At 39.7% G+C, this 17,712-nt stretch overlaps 1 protein-coding gene across 1 annotated transcript; it reads right to left on the minus strand.

The window, feature by feature from the left end:
• Nucleotides 1-9,504: 9,504 nt before the first annotated feature.
• LOC120295269 (7-methylxanthosine synthase 1-like) lies at nucleotides 9,505-12,303 on the minus strand. The gene is made up of 4 exons (XM_039316270.1): nucleotides 12,111-12,303; nucleotides 10,684-11,088; nucleotides 10,320-10,595; nucleotides 9,505-9,958 (listed from the first exon to the last, which is right to left on the minus strand). The coding sequence occupies exons 1-4, from the start codon at nucleotides 12,177-12,179 to the stop codon at nucleotides 9,587-9,589; spliced, it is 1,122 nt and encodes a 373-aa protein (XP_039172204.1). The 5' UTR covers nucleotides 12,180-12,303; the 3' UTR covers nucleotides 9,505-9,586.
• Between the last annotated feature and the right edge of the window lie 5,409 nt (nucleotides 12,304-17,712).

The raw sequence follows: 17,712 nt of genomic DNA on the forward strand, positions 1-17,712 counted from the left end.
ATTCTATGTCATTATGGCATTATAAAAACGTATATATCATTGTCTTGAAAACTGCTTATCAGTATTAAAAGTCAACATACCTTTTGTTCTTAGCCTTTTGAACGGTAATTGTATTAAGTTTAGCCAATATGTACAAGCAAACAACACCAAAGCTTACACTCAAAACGAACAAGGAATAATGAGTGGAAGGGTGCCGAAATAAAGGAAAATCCAACAAGGCAAAAGCTAGAAGGCACAAACAGCACAAAGACGGCCACCTCCTAAAGAATGACCAAAACAAAAGAAGGCGGACCGGTTAGCTAAACAATGGAAACCCAAGCCCAAAACCCAACACAAAAATGATAGAGCCCAAAGCGGCAACCAAGAACAAGGTAGGATGTAGCCAGAGGAAGAGAAGAATCCCATGCAGTAGACACTCCGCAATAGACTCCTAAGTAACCACCGAGGATGAATGAAAGATGTAAGGGTCAATCCCCCAGCTACATTGAAGTCTTTTGTTTCTTGGATTATCCTCCACATTTGTAAAAGTCAAGGCCTAATCCTTAACCAACTTAATGAGGTGATTCTTCAAGGCTGAGACCGTGAATGTAAGGTTCCTAAAAAGCATCTCATTCCTGTATTTCCAAATGAGATGGCACAACGCTTCAAAGGAAAACCGAGCAATGGAGTGGTAGAAGTCCTTATCGGGTAAAGATTTCAAAACCTAGCGAAGGTTGTCGGCCTAACTGCTATTACGCCAAGGAAGGTTGCATCGAGCCACCCAAAGAAATGCGCAACTGGCTGTAATGCTACAACCAAAAAACAGATGATCAATTGAATCCAGCATCAATTTGCAAAAAGCACAAACCGCATCTCCAATCCTGCCATAAGATAAAAGAAGGACCTGGTTGGGAAGTCGATTCTTGGTGATAAACTAGAGATTGAAGTAATATCTTGGGGGTAATAGCATTATTCCATATCAAAGAGCCCACTTGACCCGAGGCTTCTTCGTCCTAATTAGGTGCCATGCCGACGCCACTAAAAATAAATCGGAAGTACTTCCTACCCAAGTAAAGCGATCTGGTACTTGTGATAAAAAAGGGAGGGGCTGCTCCCAAGACTCTAGTACTGTTCGAATGGACTGACCAATCGGTGAGAAGAGATCCTCCACAGTAGCGAGCTTGAGTAAACCAGAACTATAGATCAAGGAGTCTGAAAATAAAAGGTTGAGGGGGCCTCTCGGGTGCCAATTATCGAACCAGAAGGACACATAATGGTCATCCCCTATGTTCCAGTGAAAAGAATGCCGAAAGTCCGTCCTAAGATGGAGGATTCTCTTCCACACCCAAGAGCAAAAGGTGGGTTGTTTAACCATCCAGAAACTCTTCCTTTTCAGGAATATTGAATGGATCCACCTACACCACAAGGATTCCTTGTCCATAAACAGGATCCAAATGTGTTTCAGCATAGCTGCTTTATTGTAATCCCTCAACCGACGAATCCCTACGCCACCTTCCTCCTTCGGAAAGCAAACATCATCCCAGGAGACCTTGTCACCACCCCTCCCTAGTCTGGGGCCCTTCTAGAGAAACTGTCTCAAGATTTGCTCAATGCGATCCAGCACAGCAACAGGGATGGTAAAAACACTCGCCCAATAGGCTTGGATTGTATGCAGAACTAACCTGATAAGCTAAAGATGACCAACAAAGGAGAGGAAGCGTTGAGTCCACGATTGAACCCTGTTGGTTATACGATCAACCGAGGAGACACAATCCGCCTTTTCGAGCCGGAGGAGATAATCAGAAGTCCTAAGTACCGCACTGGCAGAATGCCCTCAATGAAACCAAGAGCAAGGAGGATCTCACTACGCAGAGCTGCCGTTCCTCCAGCAAGAAAAACCTCACTCTTATTTGAATTGGGCTTAAGACCGCTCCATGCAGAGAAGGTATTTAAACCATCTTTCAAGAGAGATATGGAAGGCAAGTCGGCACTGCAAAATAGGGAACATCATCTGCAAAGAAGAGGTGGGAGAGACCCAAAGTCTAACATCTCCAGAAGAATTTGAAACTTGGTTTATTGGCCCGCGCACTTAGGATCCCAGAAAATAGTTCCATAACCAAGGTGAATAGGTAGGGGGATATCGGATCCCCTTAGCGAAGGCCCCTGCCACTAGGAAAAAACCCATGAAGTTCTCCATTCAAGGAGATTGAAAACTTGGGAGTGCGAACACAGACCATGATAATCCGAATAAAATGATCCGAGAAACCAAAAGCATAAATCACCATCTCAAGAAAGTCCCAGTCCATCATGTCATAAGCTTTCCGAAAGTCCACCTTCACCACACACTTAGGCTCGTATGGATCAAGATTGAAGCCAATAAATAACTCCTGGGCAAGAAGTATATTTTCTCTAATACACCTGCCTTTAACGAAAGCATTTTGATACGGACTAATAATATCATTAAGGACTGCGACAATCCGATTAGCTAAGACCTTGGTAATGCACTTGTATAAGGTGTTGCAATAGGCAATAGGCCTATAATAATTGACTAACGTCGCATTAGGAACTTTCGAGATCAACACCAGAATTGTATTATTAATTTCCCTGAGAAGTCTCCCCATGATAAAGAAATCCTTAACCGCTTAAGTGACCAAAGGTCTTACCAACTCCAAATTGTGCTTAAAGAATTTGATACCAAAACCATCTGGCCCTGGAGCCTTCCCGCAATGCAAGGAGAACAAAGTATCATGAATCTCCACATTAGTAAACGGATGGGAGAGGAATTTGATCCGATCATCCCTAAGAGGGCATCGTATGACCTCTCGAGTATCCCGCAAGGAGGGGCTGGAAGACAAGGGTTCCAATCCTAAGAGCTCCAGAAAATGAGAGACAAAAGTCTGCTACACCAAACTTGGCTTAGAGATAATATTCCTAGAACTGTCCATAACAGAAAGAATCGTGTTTCTTAGTTGTCTCCTATTAACGGAATAGTAAAAGAATTTGGTATTTCAATCACCTTCTTTAAGCCACCTGATCCTGGACTTCTACCTAAAGAATGACTCTTTCTAGCTCCTCAACTCTAATAAGGTCCTCCGATGAGTCTTCTCCAAATCAGCAATAAGTTCACTAGATGGATCATGCTACAAGCCAACCTAGGCTAGCCTAAGAACACTTCTCGCTGCTGCAACCCTCTTAGAGATATTAGAGAAAGACTCTCTGTTGACCTGTTTCAAATGGCCTTTAAGAACTTTCATTTTACTCACCAGCCTAAACATAGGTACACCAACACACAGAGTCTCCCAAACTTGTGAGACAATGCTATGGTAAGACGAGTGCTTGGTCCAGAAGTCAAAGAACTTAAAAGGTCTTCTAGAAAACACCAGCTGCATCATTCTAACCACCATAGGCGTGTGATAAAAAATACTAGACACAAGAAAAGAAGCTTCTGAATAAGAGAAATATTGGCTCCATTTGGCATTTACAAGCACTCAATCGATTTTCCTAGCCTTGCGGTTAGCCCCGGAGGAAGTAGACCAAGTAAAGCGAAAGCCAATATATCAAAGATCTTCTAGCTTAGACTAAAACAAGCATTGATTGAAGTCATCAAAACTAGGAATCCAAGTGTTAGAATCCCTAATCCGATTAGAAGGATCTCTGATAGCATTGAAATCTCTTGCCACTAGCCAAGCGGATGATTGAAACACATAACTCCACTATACTAGGTCTACCCACAGAGGCCTACGGGCTACAAAAGTATGCTCAGCAATACCACAAAGACATAATAGTAAATGCCGGTCATAAGAAATCTCAACCTGCCATGTATCACTTGACTATTGGAAGAAATCACTTCAAAGGTCACCAAATAAGGGTTTCAACCAATCCAAATTCTACCCCCATGAGAGAATTCATAATTAGTCACGCAATTCCATCTAGAGACCAATCTATTAGAAATGGAACCAAAGAGGGCATCGGGAACTTTGGTCTCCAACAAACCAGCCAGTCAAAGCTTTTTAGTATATACAAGGTTTTTAACCTCAGCTTGCCTAAGAGTGTCCATAAGACCCCTCACATTCCAAAAACCGAAGAACATAAATAAATATATATTTAGATATAAAGACGTAGCCGAGCTGAAAGAGGAGCGGAGGCCTACCTCCGCTTATATGGCTTATTCGGCCGATTGGCCACCGGAACCGTCGTAGCCTCAGATGAAAGGGGAGTTGGATCAAGAGCAACAAGCTTCTCGTGGATAGTATCCACCATCCTTGAAGAGGGAGGGGCTCTCAGGGAAGGCAGAAGCAAGAGCAAATCATCCTCAGAGTAGTTATCTGAGACTTCTAATTCCCTAGCAGCCCCAAGCAAACCGAAGTTAGAGGCTTCAGCTTGATCCAACACCTTCTCAGGAGTGGCGGGAATCTCTGAAACTGAGTTGGGGTCCTCCTTAATAGGGCCATGAGGGTGGGATACCAACTTCGACCCCCTGACACTCCTCAATGCCTTGCATGCTGTGGTAGGGGGCAATATCCTTCTCCGAGGTGGACTCCTTGAGGAAAGGTAGGCTTCCCCTTTCTGAGGAGGAGAGCAAACAGGAAGAGGAGCCTTCATTCGGTGCCTTTTTCTTCTTCCCTTTAACCTCATACTAGCGAAGTTGCGGCTCCTCAGGGTTTCTAACAACAACTGAGGTAGGTTCGGTGGAGGGCTGAAGGGCAGGTTTGGATGCTTGAATAGGGGTAGCAGGTTCGGTGGAGGGCTGAGGTCATCTCCCCACTTCTTCTTCGACCGCCACAGCAGCTGGAGTCTCGTTTATATGCCCGAATGTACCACAGGAGGGGCATTCAACAAGTTTCCACTCAAAATTAATTGCAATCGAGCGTATAATCCCATTCAAAACAACATCCACGGAGGAACACCTCGGTTGATTTGCATAGATTTCAACACAAACCCTCGCAAAGGAGAGCATCTTCCTTACTCCGTGCGTTGGTCAACATAGAGAGGTTTACCAACGGCACTAGCAATTCCCCCAATAGCTGGAGCTGACCATAGATCAAGCGGAAGGTTTTTCAACCTAATCCACACCAGAACGGCGGTTTGCTTATCCTTCTTCAAGTCCAAGAGGGGTTGTCATTGCTACAAAATGAGGGGAATCCTTGCAACCGTGAGAGGTCCATCTTCAAGGATCTTTCTTTAGAACTCCGGGTCCGAGATGTGGAAGAAAAAGAATCATTGATTATCCGGCATAACCTCCACTAACTTCGAGCCCCATGTTCACACCAAGGCTTGTTCGGTGAGTTAGAAGGGAAGTTTCTTCCCAACATAATAGCCAATAAGGCATTCGTGCCACTTCGAATCAAATGCCTCCAATACTTCCTCCGCAAGGTGAACAACGGGCTTATTGTCCACAAAAGTGGGGGGGGATATTAGACAAGGTCATAACCTTTGGAAGCGAGCTTGCCCACATTTGCCCAAGTGCGAGTGGGGGATGCCTTCTGGTTCCCAAGATCACGGACAGGTCCATTCGGTCTCTTGGAAGAGGACCGCGCTCGGCTTCGCCTTCTAGAACGACCAGCATGGGGAGGGGTTGTAGCAAGCCCTTGGCACTTACCGATTCGATCAGCTTGGTCAACCTTGGAAGGGCCAGACAGAGTAGGGACCGAGGGGTTCCGGCCCTAAGATGTTGCCGTAGAAGGCTAAGCCTCGCGGGACATACTAGCCATGCCAATCGTGGTTAAGGCCATTTCATAAATACCTTGAATGCAATCTAACGATCACAACAAAAAAGCCATACGGTGTAGAACGGAGTACCTAGGAGACTTTAACGGCACCAAGGAGAGAGAGAAGCTAGTTGCTCTTGATCTGAGAAGGCCCAACAGACCATTGAGTAGGCTGCACTAGCTAGCTCGACTCGCAAGAAGAACAGGAGAAGCCCGTTCATGGAAACTCGAGATATAAGACCAAAACAAGGGAAGGAAGGAGTAAAGCTTCGAGAGAGGTAGAAAGGAGACCAGGCCTACTAATCTTCGAAGCCTCTACCCTCAAGAATCAAAGCCCACGGTCGAATCAACAGAAGGCGAGATAACTCAATTTGCGAGCCCCTAAGCCCCGAACCTAGGATTGTGGGTTGAGAGAGGAGGAATGGCTTGGAGGAACAATGAAGGAGCTATAGGCAACCCTACCCTCTAATGCACGGGCCCAAGAACCAGCCGAGACCCCCGCTCCATGCAGCAAGCAAACCAGACGAGCTGCTCGCACACACCACCTAAGGATTGCGAGATCTGGAGCTATAGGTGAAACTAGACAAATTCGTTCGGTGGAGATGAAGAGGCAGGTGAGAGGAACCTACCCTCCAAATTTCAACCAAAACGGATGGCTATAACTCCAGGAATGAGCAGCACACTAGCCGGATGAACAATACCAGCGAGAACGCAATAGAGAGGAACCGCGTGAACAGTACCTACGAGAGGACAAAATTGGCTTTTCGGAATATGTTCGCTACCCACATATTTTTGGCATTCTCAAAACGCATAAACTCTCGCATAACATCATTGTCCATGCTACTCAATAATGTGAAGCGAGTAACTGAGTTTTTCCTTTTCCAAGCAGCAAATGCATTCTTATCTCTCTCATGTTGTGTAGTATTTCTATCCTAGGTTCTTCCATAACTTGGTTGAGAACTTCTAGTGCTTCTTGTTTTTTCTAGCACATATTGAATTTTCATATTCTATATCTTATAATTCTCACCATTCAATTTATCTCCTTTGTTCAGTTTAGCCACTATATTCTTAGAAGCTGAAGCCATTATATCTGAACATTTCAGATATATTTGCATGAATTATTAATGCCTAACATTTATGTATCTATTTTGCATCAATTAATCATATTACTGAATAATTTTCAATAAGGTCTCAAAGTCGAAAAGTCACTTTGTCTCCAATCATCATCCAAAATTCCTAACTTGAAATTATCATTAATATAGTCATCTATGTAAAAATAAGTTCTCCAAAGTCACTAAAACTTTCTTGAACTTCTTACAAATAATGCAAATAAGATTGAACTTTCATTAACTAAACATACCATTTACACAAAGTAACGTGTCTAGTAAAAAGATATCAACATCAACATGGAAAGAGATATTTACACCTAAGATATCTAAAACCAACCTAAGAAAAATAATAAATAAATAAATTCAATGATACTCAGCTATCTCATAAATAGGGAAAAACTTTTCAAATTTCTTAGAAAATTCCTCTGACAATTTTACGGTCATGTTGGGAACCATGAAAGGATCCTTGGAGATCCCTTATGTCTCCTCCATGGTGCATTCATTTTGTACCAAGTTACATTCAGCCTGCGGGTTGAAGTCTTGGCTACCTCAATCCTATAGTATTCTCTCGGAAAATCTATTGTATGTTTTTTTATGAGCTGGAACAACGTTAGCCTCCTATAGGCTATCTAACATTACTTGCAATTCACATGGAAGAGTGTTCATTAGGAACGACACATTTTCAAAATCCAGTATAGGGTAACCATTCTAGATGATTTCTTGTATCATCTCGTTGACCTTGGCCATATATGTCACTATATCATCGTCATTCCACCGATAATTAGTTAATTTCGCTCTTATCCCTTCAACTTTCGCATTATGTTCATCCATTTGTATGAATATAAGCGTGCGTACAAAACGCAACATTGTTCCTGCAACAATTGCATAACAAAAAAAAAATAATAATGGATTACATATAATCTATAATACAATTCATCAGCATTTTTTTTAGGTCAATGGTCAACGCATGTAAAAGGTTGGGTCAACGGTCAACGATGGAGGCCAATGTAGGTCAAGGGGTTAGCAGGGTCGAGTCAACGAGTCAATCGGGTTGGGTTGGCCATGGGGCCAAACCGCAATTTTACGGAAAGTGGTAGGGGCAAAAAGGTAATTATCCATGCAAGTGTGTGCCACGCATGTGCCAGTAGTTGCTATACATGTGTCTACAGTCCGCATGTATGTGTTGAGCACATGCTTGGGGGAGTCCCTTGTGTGTGCCGTGCATGCGCCTATGACCGTCCCTTCCGGCCACACGTGTAGGAGCATTCAACGATGTGTTACCACTCATTTTTCTCATCTCAAAGAGAACTACGACACTTCCAAAATAAATTTTTAATGCACAGAACATTGAGAAATGACCCTGAATAGTATGGTCGGGTGTCAGTTTTTTGTATTGGAGCATTCGTCGGTCTCATTTTGCGATTTCTAGCCAACAATTCATTTATTAAACATGTTTAACAATTAGTAAACATGAACACATGCTTTGATACTAATGATGGAAATTAATTCCAAAATTCTAAACTTAAACTATCAAGTAACGTCAAAACCGCATACAAAAACAGGCCTAAGAATACCTTTTATCACTAATTGGAAAGTACATCACGCAATGGAACGTGCCTTCTTTTTCACAGATTAAATGGACCTATTGTAGCATCTTGAGAGAGATCGAGTGCAAACAATTTTCTTCACATGAAGAGGGCCTTTTTGTTCTTCTTCTTTTCTTTTATAATACACAATTCTATAGTTCCCCATTTAGAAAGAGAGTCACCCTCAAAATAATTGCCTTGACGATTATTTTCTTTAAATTGTGGGCTATGGGCTATTGAGTTATGGGCTGGGTTAGCCAAACATGGGTAACCCAGTAACAATAAAACCCATCAATAATGCAAACCCTAACCAACACTACTTCTACCGCTCAATTCCCCTCCAGCGATCACCATAAAGCGGAATTAACTTAGGGCTTTCGTTGCCCATGGTGGTGCGATCGTACTAGTCCGAAACCGGGCCGTGGGTTGCCCGATTTTGGCCAGAATCGCCAATTTCTCTCTCGCCCATATATAGCCCCAATTTTTAATTCAATTAAAAACCCCACGAAAAATCATCAAGGCAAAGATATGAATAGCTTGGATACCAAATGTTTGGGAACTAAAAGGATTGAAGAACCCGATTATTCATGAATGAACAAAACTCATGTGTAATCTGGATCGAAAGTGGTAATGTGAAGAATTCTGTGCTAACCTTCACCATTGATGAAGTTTGATTGATAACTTGAATTGTCGAATGTCGAATAGTCGGTGAAAGGGTATTTCTAGCCAATTGCCCTCTTAAACGTGATGGTGTGCTTTTAGATCATTAGAGAGTTTGGCTTAAACCTATTTATATCCCCATTCGCACACCTTCATATAATGTCTTCCAGCGAGATGCTATCATGCCCTTTGGGCAATCACTATACAGTGGGCAGTCATCGTGCAACTTAAATTGAACAATAAACGTTAACGAAAGTAACTGAATGTGAGAATAATAAACTAAATGCGGATTGCGTTATTGATATTATAACACTTGCTACTATTTTGGTAAATTGGTTTCCTTGATTGATCAATCAAGTGAACTTCGAGGGGGATTGACCCCGCAAAGCTTGAATCTACCGGTAATATACAATAAGAACCGAACTGATTTCCGAAGCTTGATAACAACTGAAAGATGTTTCGTGCGCTCATCCAAGAAAAGTTCGCTTATTCCATGACACACATCTCTACATATGTTTGACATTGTTTTCACTCGAGTTAAGGGCTAACTGGATTGCATGAGGGTTGATATCCATCTGTTCTTTACTGAAACTAGGATGTTGAAATATTCTCCTTTATGTAGTTTCATGTACTGTGAAACTTTGCTAGCAAACCTCTCAAACAAGCCATCCATGACTTCTTCTCCGAAATGTGTTGTTAGGATGGACTCTGAGACCGCTCTAATGGTTGCTGCCGCATATTTGCCTCTCATTTGTAAATCGCCGTCGCCCATTTCGGCGTCCCAGGTGACTTTAAATGTTTCGAACCTAGTGATGTCAAATGAGCCCTCCTTTTGAATCACATATCTAACTTCTTCAAGAGTAGGTAGGTAAAAGGGCATGTTGCAATCATCTAGTTTTTCCTCTTCGATTATTCCCTTTAAGCACGAGACCAAAAAATTGGTGGTGAGAAGAAAGCGATGATAAATCGGAGCACTGCACATAAAACAATTATTCCAGAACAGTAGACAGAACTAAAAAAACTATTTATACTAGACTACCGTTATCCTGTGGAAATTGGAGTGTCAATTTACCAAACCACGTGGGGAGTTGCCATTCATAACTAAGTAATGAAAATTTTATGAGCTTCCTTTTACCGGCAATTGTTTGAAGCAGAGAGTCATTTGGGCCACACCAATCAAACAGTCTTATGCGAAATAATTCACACAATGCATTCGATGGGCACGCACGCAGGCACGCACTAGCGCGGAAGCACACGGAGATTGTAGAGAGTAAAACCTCTTGGACCATATCGCTTATTGTCATTCCTAGCAATTCCCATATATTAGAGACTTGATCCTCGGACAAATTGACACTCGCATCTCTTCCGATCATTGTGAACATCATACGACCTCCAAGGACTAGCTCTTCCGAACGAGACTTGAGGAACACAGTCATGTCCCTGTTGAAAAGGTCCAAGTATGCCTCGTACACGCTCTTCGGGGTTATCCTTGCCAGATAAATATGGCCTTTGTTTAAGGGCGATCCGAACTCACTAACGAGATTGGCGGGCACCTGATAAGGTGCATAAGTAACATAATTTGCATGAATCAAATAAAGAAGAGCAAACAAATCAATCTAAAGTTAATTCATACTAACTAACCTGAGAGCGCCAGTGGACACTATATGAAGAATGTATGAAATGAAGAGAATGGTCGGGGAACAACCTCCCATAAAAATTCCCGGGCATTGCCGCTATGAAACAAGGTCCGAAATCTCCTCCCTTCTCTCTCCTCAGCTCCTCGTAAAAGCTCGGGATTGATCTGATTAAGTTGTTGAAATCGTTATCGAAGAGATCGTTTAGGAAAATCTGAAACGTGGGTTCCGTCTTATTTAGTTTCTTTCGTATGGCATCGATGGAATCGATCATTTCCCTCAAAAACAGCAGTGCGTTGGGACCTGAAGAGCATCCCAAATCTGCCGATTTCAAGCATTCAGGGAAGCTATCTAGATAGAGCTCTCTAAGGGTTTCTTGCAGTGCTGGCATTGCTCGGGACATAACCTGTTTCTGTATTTGTGCGCATGGACATCAAGTCAGTTACAGCATTGAAAACAATAACATGCATGATTTTGAATCTTCGATTTTCATTTTGCACTTAAACCAGACTCTTGCAAGGTTTATGAATTAAAAGCAACCACTTGCAAGTGTGTTATATATATCGCTTTCGATTGAAATGATTAGGAATGTGACATAGGCTCAAACTTTGGAATGGGCTCGGGCGTGTTCTGCTGTCTTTGAGGTGATCACAAGGAATTTCATGAAACGATGCGAATGTCGAGTAAGGTAGGCCATCGCGGTTCAGTCCACAACATGTGGACTGCCAAGCCGAATGCGTTAGATGTGCTGAAGTCTGTGCGTTTTGCCTTAAGGTCAAAAAAGAGTTGAGTTTGGATTTACTGGTGCGAAAGACGCATAAAGTGGAAGTTGACCTGGTAAGGTAGGCTCACACAACACCAGATTAATCTCTCGCCAACCCGAAGCAACAACAACCTAAATCTTCTCCATCTGTGCTCAGCCTTTGCCGTCATCACAACGCCTGTGACCACCACAGCCAAAGATGACAACCGCGAGCGCAACTGCCAAGCCGAATGACGACCCCTCTCCAGTAGGGTCTCTCTCTCTAAGCATGACGGCATGGGTATTGGGCTAGTCACCTTGCCGAAGCTCGACGTGTATTGAGTTCCATCTCCTCAATAGCCGTGAGCCTCTAAATCTTAAGGGGCCAAGCCTCCAGATCTGGAGGCTGGGCACCGCCTCCAGACCTCCAGATCTGGAGGCTCCAGACACCGCCTCCACAATCATAAAGGTCTCGATGGTGATGCCGAACTTGCTGAGACCATGACAGCAGTGGAGGCCAGAACTTGCAAGGCCATATGGGCTGGGGAGGGAGCCAGTCAAGAAGCAATTTAGACGGCGCCAGCAAGCGTGATGGCAAGCTAGTTGCACCGATCTGGGTGAGGCGTCGGCAGTACGATACGAGGGTAGAGAGAGAGAGAGAGAGAGAGAGGGAGAGAGACAGAGAGAGTGACCTGGACGAAGGAATTCTGGGCATAACTAGCTCTTCCTTCTCCTCCATTCATGCAAAGACTCTGATCCATGGTTTGACGAATGGCTACTTTCACTTTCAGTACTCTGATCTTAGCTTCGTTTATCGTTTCCCTGCCCGAACCTTCATATGGACTTTAGAAGTAGATTCATAATGGAAAAAGCTTAGCTGTCCGTGATCCGTCAACCACGGACCTAGGATGGGTTTCCATCTTTGACAATATATATATTTTTATTTTTATGTTTGAGGAGTTTTATTTAATATCTTAAATTTGTCAAAGTTAAGTTCTGATGTCCTCCTTCTTCAACGACTAGCGCTTGAAAGGTTGGCTTCCTCAACCGGTTCCATTTTTACTCCTTTTTGTTTTTTTCCGAGATTTGTATTATTCTTTATTGCAATCTCAAATTTAGAAACAAATCAAAGAAATAATATTCACACAATAAAAAAAAAAATCCTACAATATTATTCAAATAATAAGAAATATATGAATAATTCAGTTGCAACTTTTAAAATAGTATAAATTATTCTCTGGCCAAAGAAAAATAGTGTAGATATTGCTCCCAAATAAAAAAAAAAAAAACTTAATAACCCAAAAAATAGGAATGTAATTTTCTTCTTCTTCTTCTTCTATTTTTTTTTTTTTGGCAGAATGTGTAATTATCTTGTACGCTTTGAATTTCGATTATTGTATGATTTTGCAATTGGATAAATCATAATTGTAGAGAAAAGTTCGTTAATCTCTACTTTTCTTATTGCAAGAAAGCAGAAAGTATTCATTGTTGTCGAATTTTATTTTGTATCTATATAATTTTAGATATATAATTCTTAATTTTTTCTTGACATCTCATTTAGATTAATGGAGTTTGTGTTGAAAGCAACTTCACCAATGACAATAATGCTGGTAATGAAGACAAGATGAACACTGCAACCGAAGATGCTAATCATGAAAGCGCCACAATACCGAAGACGTGAAAATTGAACCTTGCATAGGTATGGAGTTTAATTCTTATTATGAGGCTTATGCATTTTATAACAATTATGCTAAAGAAGTAGGATTTGGCATTAGAGTGTTAAGCTCGTACAAAAGAAAAGGTAGTGAGGAAAAATGTTGTAGTTATCAAAGGTACAAGATTGAAAATGAATTGGTTAAGTCAAGGCCAAGAAAAAGATGCGGTTGTCTAGCAATGGTTAGAGTACATCTAGTTGGGCCTCATAATTGGGAAATAACAAAAGTTATACTCAATCATAATTGTTTTACAATTCCTCAAAGCGTTATATTATTTACATCACGCAGGAATATCGACTCCATAACAAAAAGAAAATTCGAGTTGCACTATGATGCAAGGATTAGAACAAATAAATCTTTTCAAGTGCTAGTAGTTGTTGAAGAAGGAGAACATGAGAACTTAAATTTGACAAATTTAAGATATTAAATAGAACTCCTCAAACATAAAAATAAAAATAAAATAGGGTAAAAGATGGAAACCGGTTATTTCAACCGGTTTCCATCCAAAATGTGGGGTCATAGTTGACCGTCACTCCATCATTTGACGAAGAATGGTTAGCTAAGGCAGACATATTCATAATTAACCGTAAATTCAAAAGAAATTAAAACAGTTTTGCTAGCGTGACAGTGTTGTTATACTGAGTTTCTAATGGTGCCATTTTGACCACAGTTTTCACTCCAATTAGAAATGGCTACTAGAAGTTTATAGGTAATACGATTCTTTCCATAAAAACTAAATAAATTCACATCGAAGAAAATGAAAATTAGAAACCATTCTTTTTCCTCCTAACTACTTCTTTTGAATTTAAAGCTTCATCCATCCCATCTTTCCTCTATGAACTACTTTGCAGTATGATCTTTTTTTTTTCTTTGGTTAATCTGCATTTTTTTTTTTATAATAAAAATTCACATTTTAATGTTTCGCTCTTGATAAATGTTGTAATATCTATATCTCATTAAATAAAACAAGAAACTTATGACATTCACTTGGTTACATTAAAATTAAAAAATAATGTAGATAAAAAAATCCACATTTTATAAAGTTTTGAACTTACGAAATACCATCAGAAATTCATTGTATACCATGGTAATTATAGTATTTAAATTTCATATTTTCTCGTACTTTACATTATATTGCACTCGATTAAAATGAAATGTCGCACAATGGTGGTGCAACGTCGCAAAATCATATAAAAATGCATTTTATGACATCATGTGTACTTGATTACCATCAAACATAATAAATTTTTAGATAATATCGTAAAATATAAAAAAATATTTTTTTTATGATGCTTTGTACTTAATCACATCCTCATATGGTAAATTTGCAAAATTTGATTCTTTATCGTTTTGTTTTACGAGCTACGTTGGTCAAATTTCACTGGAAAATTTCTGAATAATTTCTTTTGGTTGGTCATATTCTTGATGGAATAAAGGGACTCTGCCCCGATAGAATATTTAAATATTGTATCACATCTTCATCTAACAACTTGCCAATAAAAAAATATTTAACGACGTAAATTTTTAGAATAGCTAGCAGTGATCTCACAATATCTCACATTATATTCGAATATTTTCAAGATCCATTTGCCTTTTTAATAATCTCATAAAATCTTACAAACGAAATAGAGAAAAAGATCGAGCTAAAAAGAAAAAGAAAAAGAGAAAAGAAATAGAGGGCCAAGAGCCACAGTGTAGTCAGCTCGTCCTTTTCCCAGTTGGAAGTCCCGTCTCACGTCGTGAGTCAAGGTAGAACAAAGTTGGTTTTTCTCTAGGGATGGCTTAATTTTTGAAATGATTTTTTTAGGTAGGGGGAGCACTCAAACAAACTGGACAGGTAGTGGGATCCCGCAAGCGAAACAATAGATGAGAATAGGGAAGAAGACCATCCTATTGTTCGATCCGAATGGAAGTCAAGTTGTTTGCTAAACGCGTGTTGTTGATTTGTTTGCTAAACGTGTGTTGTTGATAGACTGGTCGAGAATGAGAACCATAGGACCACTTAGCAAGTCACCACATTTCACAGAACACGGCAAAGAGTATGATCCATGTTTTGAGGAAAAGACACCTTCAGTACTCTGCATTTTAGCTCCATTTACCTTTTGCCTGCACGGATTTCAGAGAGAGTCTTGCTAGCGTGACCGGTGCCGTTTCTAACGGTGCTATGTTGGCCACAATTTTCATTCCAATAGAAGGGGAATTTTTATTGGTTCTTTGATCCTTTCCATAAAAACTATGTTGTAAATTAGTGATCCCTTTTTGACAAAGAAATCTCTAGTCCAGTCTAGACTAAACTAGATGGACTTGAGCAGCAAGCAAAGAAGAGTTTAAGTCAAAAATATTTAGCTAGGTTAATAATGAAGAAAAGAAAGTCGGTTGAAATATGGCTGCAAAAGGACAATAGAATTGGCTGAAGTTGTGCTATCTTCTACGGCGGTTGTAATGCTAAGGCGGAGAAGATTGCTTATAAAAAGGTTTTGTTCATTCACGTGAGAAAGTGAGGGGACTTGTACCCCTTGTACCCCTCCAGCAACACCAATATGTCCTACAATTATGTAACACCATTTTGTTAATCTAATCTTTGCGAAACAATATTTTCTCTATTCCATTGTCTATAAGCTTATCACCATTAAACTATCCTACCTTGGCCCATGTCCATCCTCTACCAAATACATACCACAAATTTATTTTTTTTCCAAAAAATCATAAATCTATTGTATATTGGCTATTTCAATTATAAATTTTTCAGTTATACCAATTTAGTTATAAACCTTTTAAAGAATTGTCAATGTAGTCCTTTCAGTTGATTTTAACAAAAAAAATTGCTAATGTAGATAATTTTTTTTTTTTTAAATTTAAGAAATTTTGTTCATCATTATTATTATTTTTAACTTTTTCATTTCTTTCCTTTCTTTTCCTTTTTTAAATTGGGTTGGTTGGGCTATCGAGCAGTGGGCAAAGGCTGTGAAGCCCTTGTTGACTACAAGTGAGGGTCACAATGTTATATCTAGTGAAGGCTCGCCTTGTGGAGGCTACAACGCCCTTATTGGCCATAGCAAAGGCTCATGAGCCCTCGCTCGTGATCAGCAAGGGTTCACAACTCTTGCCCAAAGGTCAACGAGGGTCACTGGCCCTCATCTAGGGGCTGGCGACCTCGCCAGCACATTGAAGAAAAAAAATAAAAAATAAGGAATTTTTTTTTTAAAATCAAAAAATTATCCATGTCAGATCTAGTGGCGCTATGTAGAATGGCTAGTGATTTCTAATCAAAATTAACCAGAAAGACCACGTTGGTAATTCGTTCAAAGGTTTAGGATTAAATTGGCAAAACATTAACATGTTTAGAACTAAATTGACACAATTGACATGTTTATGATTGCATTAACAAATTGTTAAAAGATTTATAACTAAATTGAGGCAATTGAAAAGTTTGTGATTGAATTGGCCACCGTACAATAGATTACTTACTTTTTGGACAATTTTCCATGCACATCATTAACCTAAAACTATCATCAATATCAAAATCATGATTTTGTGCAATCTAAATTCCAACAAACTAAAAGAATTCCCTTTGTAGAAAATGAAAATTAAAAACCGTTTTTTGTGTTTCTTAATTACTTTTCTCGAATCTCAATCTTCATCCCGTCTCTCCTCTATGAACAACTTTGCAGTGTGGTTCTTTTGTTTTTCTTTTCTTGTTACCCTCCAATTTATTATAATGAAATTTCATAACTCTCAGAAAATACAAACATTCACATTGTACGGTGTTTCAAACTTGGTAGATGTCATGATATCTATATCTGGTTAAATAAAATAAGAAACTTATGACATTTACTTGGTTACATTAAAATTAAGTAATGATCTAGGTAAAAAATTCACATTTTAAAAAGTTTAGCACTTTTGACTTACCATCAGAATTCCATTATATACTATTGTAATCGTAGTATTAAAAATTCACATTCTCTCGAACTTCATGATGTTGCACTCGGTTATAAATAAAATGTCGTCAATGTTGGTGCAACGTTGCAAAATTAAATAAAATTGCATTTTATGACATCATGTAAACTTGATAACGATCAAATATAATAAAGAGGAAAAGCATATTTTGTAATGTTTTATGCTCGATGGCATCCTCACACTGTAAATTCGAAAAATTTGATTTTTTTTTCGTTCTTTTGTTTTACAGGATTGAAGTGGAAAGCGTCTGAACAAGCCCTTTTAGCTGTTCATAACTCCTGGAATAAAGAGGCTCTATACGAAAATGATATAAGGACCAAGCAAAAAGTAAAAGGAGAAAGAGAAAATGAATAGAAAGCCCAGAGTGACGGCGCCGTCAACTTCTTCCTTGCCAGATTAGAAGTGATGTCTCACCTCGTTAGTGAGGTGGTTTAATTTTCAAATGACTTGTAATTACTCCGGTCCAATTTTAGTACTTATTTTAGATCAAGAATGAAGGAAAATGAATATGGACCATTGTTATTAGGGATAGTAACCAAAAAAAGTCCTCAACCTATTATATAGTAACCAATTAAATTTTAAAACCTTTCAATTGTATTAATTTAATCATAATTTTGTTAAC

The sequence above is a fragment of the Eucalyptus grandis genome, chromosome 7 (assembly GCF_016545825.1).
Source record: "Eucalyptus grandis isolate ANBG69807.140 chromosome 7, ASM1654582v1, whole genome shotgun sequence".
Lineage (NCBI taxonomy): Eukaryota > Viridiplantae > Streptophyta > Magnoliopsida > Myrtales > Myrtaceae > Eucalyptus > Eucalyptus grandis.